This window comes from Zingiber officinale, chromosome 9B (genome assembly GCF_018446385.1).
Source record: "Zingiber officinale cultivar Zhangliang chromosome 9B, Zo_v1.1, whole genome shotgun sequence".
Lineage (NCBI taxonomy): Eukaryota > Viridiplantae > Streptophyta > Magnoliopsida > Zingiberales > Zingiberaceae > Zingiber > Zingiber officinale.
The window spans coordinates 2,377,547-2,389,100 of NC_056003.1; the positions used below are offsets into that span (position 1 = coordinate 2,377,547).

Genomic DNA, 11,554 nt, shown 5'->3' on the forward strand with positions numbered 1-11,554 from the left:
CTTCCGATCGGACGCTGACGATCGGGGTGTTGACCGTCTTGACTCTGACCACCCTCGTGTGATTGACCCTTCTGTTGAGCGTGCCCTGCCTTACCACCTGATAAGTGATGCATGAAAGAATACTTGGAAAATTAATAGAAGCAAGATGCGCCGAATGGACGATCATGCATTGATACTTAGAGAATTTTTTTACAAGGCACTTGGAGGGACTACAAAAGATGACCTGGAAAGATAAAAAGAAGACTATTCGAGGTAATCGAGCATGTCGTCAGGAAGCGACTCGATCAGCTTCTCCCTGTTTATCAAGATAATCCCCACCAAACTGCTATCATAGAGTAAATTAGAGGGGTAACCATTATTTTATCATTAATTACATCCCTTTTCTCCGACCATTAACATAACGAAAAAAAATATATAATATACACATAAAAAAATATTGCAACTTTATTTAATTAAACACATTGATAATATTAACATTATGATTTCTTCATTGTTATTATTTCATGCTCTTGTGAATTAAATAAGTGGCTTTTACCACTAAATCGGTCCATTAAAATACCTTTTGCACCCTAAACTAAGATTCACTACTCATATATATATATCACAATTCACAAGGCTAGCTGCTTGCTGCATTATATATATATATATATATATATATATAGTTGAGTTTATTTGGTGGAATAGTGGTTACGGCTTGATGGAAGGTTTTCGGCAGAGGATCATTTGCAGGGGGGTGAAGATGCCGGTCTCGCCGGCATAGCTCATGTGGGCCGCGGCCTCGCAAAGCATCTCGTGGACCTCGACCATGCCCTTCGGGGCGATGCGCAGCACGGCGAGGACGGAGATCAGAAGGTGGTTGCGCCAGTAGGCTAAGCGGCTCATCTTGAGACGCGTCCACCACGGCTCCGCCGGGGGTAGCGCCAGATCGCGCTCCTCCAGGACCTCGAAGCCCACCTGGCGCGCGGTTGCCGCCAACTCGTGCTGCGCACGGAGGGTTGCGAGCGCGCCGCCGCGCTCGGTCCCGCGGATGGCCTCGACGTGGCGCGGATCGTCCGGCCGGTACAGCGCAGTGGTGACCCAATCGTCGGTCACGAAAAGGGCGCCGGGCTTGAGCACGCGGAAGACCTCGCGGTAGACGTCCTCCAGGCGGGGAGCGTGGCAGATGGCCTGGACGGAGTAAGCGCCGTCGAAGGAGGCTTCCGGGAAGGGCATCTCGAGGAAGTTGCCGCGGACGACTTCGCAGCGCCTGTCGAGGCCGGCCTTGCGGTTGTGCTCGCGGGCGCGGGAGACCTGGTAGTCGCAGATGGTGATGCCGACGATGTCGGCGCCGGAGTGGGCAGCAATGGTGCGCATCGGGCCGCCGACGCCGCATCCCACGTCGATGATTCGTTGTCCCGGACGAGCGGCTATGGCATCAGCGACGCGCTCCTCGTAGATGCGGGTGGCCTCCCGGTGGGAGCGGCCGGGAAGTGAGGGCGAGAGGTGGAAGGACTGCCCCCATCCCCATTCGTAGATGTCAGTGACGAGGTCGTAGTAGGTTTCGACGATGGAAGGCATCTTGTCTTCGTCGGACGCGGCGGCAATGTCCTCCTTGGAGCGGACAAAGAAGGACCAGACCTGATTGTGCTTCTCCTGCGCCTTATCTCGCCCGATAAATCCCGTCGTAAGGTTCACTGCCCGCTTACCTTTCACTTCCGCCGAGCCCATCACCCACACGAACCAGTAGACCGCAGCAGCGCCGAGAACCGCCGCCGTCCACATTGCCGTCGAGAGATCCATCGCTCGTATTTCAAATGGTGACTGCTGGGGAGGAGGATGGGTTTGAATTTATAGTGGGCGAGCAGAAGCCCAGAACGGGAAAGTCTGCCAGACAAGGACAACGCGATGTCGGGACGGGATTGTGGATGGACGGTGAGGATGCTGCTGCAATGGATCTGCTGGGATAGTGAACGAGGAGGGGGCGCATTTACTTCTTTTCCAGCCTCTCTCACATGTTTATGCAAGTACAGGTGGCGCTGTCAATTCTTATACGGTTAATTATTTCAAAAAAAATTTAGAATTAATTTTCATCTCATATAAAATATATTACCCTTTGTACCGGAGGAACATCATTTTTTTTACTGGAGTGTAACTGTGTAAGTCAATTGAATCGATTTATAAATGAACTTGAACATATTTACATTTTTTTAGCTAAACTTTAGATTCAATTTTCAACTTATATAAAATATATTATCCTATGTACGGGAGGAACATCACTTTTGACTCCGTTTCTGAGATTCTCGAAAACCACACCATAATTTTTTTAAAAAAATATATATTTTCAAAACAACATATTAATTTAAAAAATACTGCCATCCTAAATCTAAATCTAAGAGCATGATGATACTTAACGGAATCGAAAACTAATTACCTCCTCTCTCAGGACTTATTTAAGTTGATCGAAAAAATATATTATGGTATAATAATAGGATATTTAGATTATCATCTAAGTATCTTTAGCTATAATGAATTTATAAAATTTTTCATCCAAATGAATCGTGCAACTAAAAAATATTGAGATTCTTAGCAATCCGTCGTGAATATTTCTCAATTTATCTTGATAGTAAGTGAAAAAATTCCTTGAGACCGGATCAATCATCCAGGACTAGAGACTAATTAGATTTATCATTTTTTACTGATAAAAAAATTCTATGGAATCAGCTCTATCACCAGAGCTAGCCAATGAAGTATTTTTTTATTTAAATTCATCAATAATTATAAATACTTCTAAATTTATAATATTTTAGCATTCATAAAATTAAAATCATGAGAGTAAAATTTTTTTATTAAATTTATGCCCATGTCATGTCAAGGTACTGCAAAAGAAGCAACTACAAAATATGATTCAATTTATCATTTTATTTAAATTCATCAATAATTATAATACTTCTAAATTTATAATATTTTAGCATTCATAAAATTAAAATCACGAGAGTAAATTTTTTTTATTAAATTTACGCCCATGTCATGTCAAGGTACTGCAAAAGAAGCAACTACAAAATATGATTCAATTTATCATAATTGATTAGTAAACATGTTAGTTAATCGTATTAAATACGGAAAAAAAATCATTGACTTATCAAATTTTATATTGAGTAAAATTCACTATCTAATTTACATCACAATATGCAAGTAACTCTTGATATAGAAGTAAAAGCAAGACATATCGGTCGATCGACTCATAACTTCCTATTGAAATAAGATCTACACAAGGAAAAACACTTGTCATTCGTTGATTATTAAGGGCATCCCAAACACGTCCTAATCGAAATATGACTTTAAAATTAAGTTCCGAATTAGTAGACTCACACATTAACCACGTTTTGAATGTGGTTAATGAGTAGGTTTTATATAATTTTTTTTTTTAAAAAAAATTGATATAAAGAATAAAGATTAATAAATAGATAATGGGGTCATAAATAATCAATACTAGTCACCGCATACATACGTAGTATGTGTAATATATTACATGAATACGTATAACTAGTGCCCCACACCCATAAATTGAACTTGGTATGAGGGGTGCACTAGGTCCATACAGTAGTACAATACAATGACGACGCTCGAGAACATAATAGAAAGTTACTATAACGGATGCTCCCTCGTAAAAAATTAATTTAATTTTTTATATCAGATATTAAATTGATAAATGTATACTTTATAATGTATTTAATCAAAAGATTGAGAAATGTATACTTTATAATGTCGCCGACCTAAGATATTTATAAAAGTTTCTCTGCTCACGATGTTGCCAATTCTAATATGTAGATTAAAGAGAACCATAACAGTGCATATTTTTTTATATAAAAACAACCAAGAAAATTACTAATAAGCCTTAAAATTATTTTCAAAATAAAAAAAAGGACATTAACGTAAATTTATTTTGGGCTTCACCAAAATTAGTTAGTAAATGGTTCAAATTCTTAATAAAATAGTAAAATTAATGTTAAAATGAATGTGAGGGTGTGCTAATTAAAATGAGATGCTAATATAATAGATACGTGACATGCCATTATATTTGAAGTTAGATATATTAATGTTTAAACCAATGCAGATGCTCTTAGGATACGTTTGGTTCAAGTTATCATGTATAATCTTAGTTATGTTATGTGATTACCAGATAATTATAATACAAGGTTATGAAAAATAAAATATATTAATGTCATTTGGTTCAATCTAGTTAATATAACAAAAATTTATTTATTAATTTAGAGATTTTAATATATAATTTAGTTTAATATTTTACTGTATTACCTTCAATTATAAAATTAATCATACATATTATTATTATTATTATTGTTGTTATTATTAGTTTCTTTCTGAATTTTCTTTTTCTTTTTTCATTTTTTTAACTTTACATTTTTTAAATGTTTTTTAGTATTTTTTTTAACTTCCCCCTCTCTCTATATATAATATTTTCAAAAATACTACTTTATTTTTTTAAATAAAATATCACATATTTTTATTTTTTTATTTAATTTTATAATTTAAAATGAAATTTTCATTATAAAAATTTTAGGAGTATTTTTATCCCAAAATGTAAATATCGAAGGATATTTTTGGCTAAAAAAATTGTTAACTCTGGAATCAAGAAAAATCTCACTTTTCTAAAAATTTTTGATTCTAGGTTGCATATCCCTTTACCTACGTGTTGATATGAATGATTATTTAGGAATCATCGATTACCTATGATCCTGTCAGGAATCTGAGAAGATGAACTTGCCGAGATGATGTGTCTGGAATGTTGACCACATCTCCATAACCTGGATGGTGGGCTGTCTCCCGTGTTGACCAAGTCGTCCAATGTCCTCTGGTCAACACTACCTGCAATCAGCGACCGGGTCACCCCTGTCTCTGGTACCCCAATGCTCGAGGCGGATTCCACGAATATATAAGCAGCCAAACAATGATAGCACAACTAAATAAATACAAAACGAGTACAGTGATGTACCCTAGCCACGGGGGGTGCCCTCGGATGGGTCGGCGAGCTGATCGAGGTGTTGATCGAGTCGTAGCGGCTCGGACGAGTAGATGGGTGTGAGCCAACTGAGGAGCTAGATCTGAGGGCGACGACACGAAATCCAGTGCAGCAGGGATCCGAAAGGACGACACGCAGGCCGAATATGATAGCGGCTCGCAGGTCGACACATGGCACGTAGGCCGGATAATGCTAATAACTCACAAGCATGATAACGGTACGAAACAAGATAGAACGACTCGATGGCCGACACACAGCAATGGTTAGATCCGCCAGAAAATGGTGGGCACTGGCTATAGAGCCATCGGAGTCGACTATGGATACGCCAGAGTCGGCTGTAAGGCCACAGGAAGAGGTGGCAGCAGCTGATAAAGGTGGCGGCAGTGGGCGATGTACAGCGCCAGACGCGGGAAGAGGCGGCGGTGGGCAGTTGTGATGGCCGTCGGAGGCAACGGTGGCCGCAGGAGGCGGCGCCAGCCGCTGGGGTAGCGGCGGTAGGCGCTGGGGGTAGCGGAGGTGGCTGCTGGAGGCGGCGCTGGTCGCTGGAGGCGGCGCTGGTCGCTGGAGGCAGCTGCGGTGGCAGCCGGAGGTGACGGCTGAGCTCCTGGGCGACGCCGGCGTAGAGAAAGGATCCTCCCTCGCGTGCGAGCTTGGCGGCAGAGACAAAATGAGCAGTCCTTCCCCCCGTTCCTGGTGGCAGTGCTGGAGTGAGGAGGTCGGAGGACAGGAGGTAGAGGAGAGGAGGGGAGCGGCCGTCGGATAGCGTCGGTGCCGGCGAAGAGGAAGAAAGCTCTTCCTTGGCGGCGGGAAAACGCATGAATCAACCTCCTTTCTCCATGAACAACATTGCCTTTTTATCAAAACCATACCCACGCCAAAAAGCTGAAATACCCTCTCCTTTTCCCCAATCACTCCTCTACCTCCAGCTATATTCGCATCACAAGCATCCCCTCAAGTCTAGTTGAAGGAGACGCAAGTCAGACTGACTAGACCAAGCCCAAAACGGAACTGCTACCGAACGCGAAATCATATCACTGGGCTCGTCTTATCACGTCGAATGAGTAGCTGTGGCTAGGCCGAGCGAGTGACTCAAGTAGTATCGAGCGACGAGACATAGTATGGTCCAGGCAACGAAGATAATGTTGATCAGGTAGAAAGACGGGCGAACGAGCCGAGCGCGCGATCGAGAAGATGCAACCCAGACAACCGAAAAAATGCGAACCGAGTAATCGAGAGAGCATCGCGCGAGAGATGGTAGCGATGCTGAGCGGACTATGAGAAATGATGCCAAGTCGGCCACTGGACCGATGCCGAGCGAGCGGCCGAACGTCAAGCGAGTACATAAGCGAATACTGAGCAAGCGATGAAGCAATGTCAGGCGGAAGTGGAGCTTGAAAACGGAGAGGAAGCATAGCCCACAAAATCACATGCGCACGGAAACAGAAGTCGTGAGTCGAGTGGGCACATCGCCCGCGAACCAAATGAGAGTATATCCCATGAATCAAAAGCGCACGCAAGCAAAAGTCGTTAGCCGAGCGGGCACAGCGCCCGTGATCTGAACGGAGGTGTAGCCCGGGAATCGAAGACGTGCATAAGCGAAAGTCATGAGTTGAGCGAGCGCAGAGCCTGTGAGATATTCTGGCCCGCAACCAGTGGAGATGCTCTTGTTCGCGACCAATGGAGATGACCCTGAACGGGGGAGATAAACTGCTCTGATATGCTCCGTGACTAATGAAAACCCGCTCGGCTCCGTGACCGGGGGAGATATGAGATCCGATGAGCTGGTTCGAGACCAGCGAAAATCACTCGACCCCGAACGAGGGAGATAAGGAAATATGATATACCGGTCCGAGACCAGTGAACACCGCTCAACCTCGAACGGGGGAGATAAAATATCTAATATGCTGGTCCGCAACCAGTGAAGACCTCTAGACCCTGAATGAGGGAGATAGGAAATCCGATAATGTGATGATCGCTCGACCCCGAACGGGGGAGATAGGAGATCCGTTGGTAACGATCGCTCAACCCCGAATGGGGGAGATAGAAGATCCGACTGTGACTATGGCTCGACCTCGAACGGGGTAGATAGGAGATTTGATGTAACGACTCGGCCCCTCGGCCACTTGGGCGGTCCAACTGGCAGCCCATTTGGCGGTCCCTTGGGCAACCCCACTGGCGGCCCATTTGGCGACCCCTTATGTTGTTGACCGACAACCCTCGGTCGTACCATTACTCACTAGGTCTTCCCACCCTTGGCCAATGGATTTTTGCCTTCCCCAGGATTCGAACTCTAGACCTCCAGGCTAAGTACTAGAGTTTATGAATCCTGGTAGCCAAGTGAGCGGCACTCACTTGGCTACCAGGATTCATAAACTATAGTACTTAGCCTGAAGGTCTAGAGTTCGAATCCTAGGGAAGGCAAAAATCCACTGGCCAAGGGTGGGAAGACCTAGTGAGTAACGGTACGGCCGAGGGTCGTCGATCGACGACATAAGGGGTCGCTAAATGGGCCACCAGTGGGGCCGCCCAAGGGACACCAAGGGGCCGCCAAATGGGCCGCCAGTTGGACCGCCCAAGGGGCCGAGGGACCGGGTCGTTACAATAAAAAGGCGCCGCTCACTTGACTACCAGGATTCATAAACTCTAGTACTTAGCCTGGAGGTCTAGAGTTCTAATCCTGGGGAAGGCAAAAATCCACTGACCAGGGGTGGGAAGTCCTAGTGAGTAACGGCACGGCCGAGGGTCGTTGGTCGACATAAGGGGTCACCAATTGGCCCTCCCAAGGGACAACCAAAGGCTCGCCAGTTGGGCCGCCCAAGGGGCCAAGGGACCGGGTCGTTACAATTTTTTTTATTGTAACGACCCGGTCCCTTGGGTGGCCCATTTGGCGGCCCCTTAGTGGTCCCTTGGGCGGCCCAACTGGCGACCCCTTATGTCGTCGACCAACGACCCTCGGTCGTGCCGTTACTCACTAGGACTTCCCACCCCTATCTAGTGGATTTTTGCCTTCCCCAGGGTTCGAACTCTAGACATCCAGGATAAGTACTAGAGTTTATGAATTCTGGTAGCCAAGTGAGCTACTCATTTGGCTACCAGGATTTAGCTCACTTGGCTACCAGGATTCATAAACTCTAGTACTTATCCTGGAGGTCTAGAGTTTGAATCCTGGGGAAGGCAACAATCCACTGGCCAGGGGGTGGGAAGACATAGTGAGTAATGACACGATCGAGGGTCGTCGGTCGACGACATAAGGGGTCGCTAGTTGGGCCGCCCAAGGGACCGCCAAATGGGCCGCCCAAGGGGCCAAGGGGTCGGGTCGTTACATCTGCTGGTGACGATCGCTCGACCCCGAACGGAGGAGATAGGAGATCCGCTGGTAACAATCGCTCGACCCCGAACAAGGGAGATAGGAGATCCGGTGGTAACGATCGCTCGACCCCGAATGGGGGAGATAAAAGATCCGACTGCGACTATCGCTTGACCCCGAATGAGGGAGATAGGAGATCCGCTGGTGACAATCACTCGACCACGAATGGGGGAGATAGGAGATTCGCTGGTTACGATCGCTCGACCCCGAACGGGGCAGATAGAAGATCCGCTGGTAACGATCGTTCGACCCCGAACGGGGGAGATAGAAGATCCGACTGCGACTATCGCTCGACCCTGAACGGGGGAGATAGGAGATCCGCTGGTGACGATCGCTCGACCCCGAACGGGGGAGATAGATGCTTGTGAAGACTGCTCGACCCCGAATGGGGGAGATAGAAGATGTGATATGCTTGTCCGCGACCAGTGAAGGTTGCTCGACTTCGAACGGGGGAGATAGAAGATGTGATATGCTGGTCGGCGACTAGTGAAGGCTGCTCGACCCCGAATGGGGGAAATAGATGCTCTGATAAGCTGGTCGGTGAAGGCACGGGTTTATAGTCGCCGCTTTGACTCTAGGGTATAACGTCGCCGCTCGACGGTCTTCAAGGTGGGATTTTTATAGTCGCCCCTTCGACTCTAGGGTTTAACGTCGCCGCTCGACAGTCTTCAAGGCGGGGTTTTTATAGTCGTCGCTTCGACTTTAGGATTTAACGTCGCCGCTCGACGGTCTTCAAGGCGGGTTGTTTATTGTCGCCGCTTCTACTCTGGGGTTTAACGTTGCCGCTCGACGGTCTTCAAGGCGGGGTTTTCATAGTCGCCGCTTTGACTCTAGGGTTTAACGTCGCCACTCGACGGTTTTCAAGGCGGGTTTTTTATAGTCGCCGCTTCGACTCTAGGGTTTAACGTCGCCGCTCGACGGTCTTCAAGGCGGGTTTCTTATAGTCGTCTCTTCGACTCTAGGGTTTAACATCGCCGCTCGACGATTTTCAAGGCGGGGTTTTTATAGTAGCCGCTTCGACTCTGGGGTTTAACATCGCCGCTCGGCGGTCTTCAAGGCGGGTTTTTTATAGTCGTCGCTTCGACTTTGGGGTTTAACGTCGCCGCTCGACGGTCTTCAAGGAAAGTTTTTTATAGTCGCCGCTTCGACTCTAGAGTTTATCGTCGCTGTTCGATGGTCTTCAAGGCGGGTTTTTTATAGTCGCCGCTTCGACTCTAAGGTTTAACGTCGCCGCTCGACGGTTTTCAAGGCGGGTTTTTTATAGTCGTCGCTTCAACTCTGGGGTTTAACGTCGCCGCTCGATGGTCTTCAAAGCGGGGTTTTTATAGTCGCCACTTCGACTCTGGGGTTTAACGTCGTCGCTCGACGGTCTTCAAGGCGAGGTTTTTATAGTCGCCGCTTCGACTCTGGGGTTTAACGTCGCCGCTCGACGGTCTTCAAGGCGAGTTTTTAACGTCGCTGCTCGACGGTCTTCTAGGCGGGTTTTTTATAGTCGCCGCTTCGACTCTGGGGTTTAACGTCACCGCTCGACGGTCTTCAAGGCGGGTTTTTTATAGTTGTCGCTTCGGCTCTGGGGTTTAACGTCGCCGCTCGACTGTCTTCAAGGCGGGTTTTTTATAGTAGCCCGTTCGACTCTGGGGTTTAACATCGTCGCTCGACGATCTTCAAGGCGTGTTTTTTATAGTCACCGCTTCGACTCTGGGGTTTAACGTCGCCGCTTGACGGTCTTCAAGGCGAATATTTTATAGTCGCCGCTTCGACTTCTAGAGCCCGTGACTCTAATATAATATACACACCCCGCCGATTGGCTCGGGGGTCTTCGGCATCAAGCCCGTGGCCCAGATAAATACACGTCCGGTTGATCGGCTCGGGGGAGTCTTCGTAAATACAATCCCGACCGATCAGCGGGGGAGTGTTCATAAATACAATCCTGGTTGATCGACGTGGGAGTCTTCGTAAATACAATCCCAGCCGATCGGCGCGGGAGCTTAGTCTTCATAAATACAATTCCGGCCGCTCGGCACGGGAGTCTTCGTAAATACAATCCCGGTCGATCTCGCGGGAGTTTTCGCAAATACCATCCCGGCCGATCGGCGCGAGAGTCTTCGTAAATACAATCCCGACCAATCGGCGCGGGAGTCTTCGTAAATACAATCCCGGCCGATCGGCGCGGGTGTCTTCGGCAATGAGTCTGTGACTCTAGTATGATAGAAACTCAGTCGATCGGCACGGGAGTCCTTGCTCGGAAAACTATGATAGATTCTATGACTGAAAGAGAATATATAATGAAGAAGATAACCTGCCGACCGGCGGACGATCTGACTCAATTTCTCGACTCCCAAATACCCGTGGAGTGAGGAGAGCAGAACATGCTTGTCGAAACCCACCAAGGTCATGAGTATAACAGAATTTTCCGGTGTCATTTATCTTCACGTTCCAGATCAGGTGCATTCCCACAGACGGCGCCAATTTGATCCTGTCGGGAATCTGAAAAGACGAACCTGTATGGATGACGTGTCTGGAATGTTGACCGCATCTCCATGACCTGGATGGTGGGTTGTCTCCCGTGTTGACCAAGTCGTCCAATGTCCTCTAGTCAACACTACCTGCAACCAGCGACCGGGTCGCCCCGGTCTCTGGTACCCCAATGCTTGAGGCGGATCCCACGAATATATAAGCAGCCAAACAATGATACCACAACTAAAAAAAATACAAAACGAGTACAGTGATGTACCCTAGCCCGGGGGGGGGGGGTGCCCTCGGATGGGTCGGCGAGCTGATCGAGGTGCTGATCGAGTCGTAGCGGCTCGGACGAGTAGATGGGTGTGAGCCAGCTGAGGAGCTAGATCTGAGGGCGACGACACGAAATCCAGTGCAGCAGGGATCCGAAAGGATGACACGTAGGCCGAATATGACAGCGGCTCGCAGGCCAACACACGGCACGTAGGCTGGATAATGCTAATAACTCACAAGCATGATAACGGTACGAAACGAGATAGAACGACTTGATGGTCGGCACACAGCAATGGTTAGATCCGCGTAGAAAACGGTGGATGTTAGGATCTTTCGTACGGCTAGAGAGGGGGGTGTGAATAGCCGCCCCAAATTCTCGCGTTCTTCCTACAGTTAGGGTTAGTCGCAGCGGAAATACAAGGAAGAAACTAAGGAGA

At 47.2% G+C, this 11,554-nt stretch overlaps 1 protein-coding gene across 1 annotated transcript; it reads right to left on the reverse strand.

Annotated features, from left to right (window-relative positions):
- Positions 1 to 330: 330 nt before the first annotated feature.
- On the reverse strand, positions 331 to 1,793 carry LOC122024463 (24-methylenesterol C-methyltransferase 2-like). Its single transcript, XM_042583099.1, has one exon. The coding sequence runs from the start codon at positions 1,777 to 1,779 to the stop codon at positions 688 to 690; it is 1,092 nt and encodes a 363-aa protein (XP_042439033.1). The 5' UTR covers positions 1,780 to 1,793; the 3' UTR covers positions 331 to 687.
- Positions 1,794 to 11,554: the final 9,761 nt, after the last annotated feature.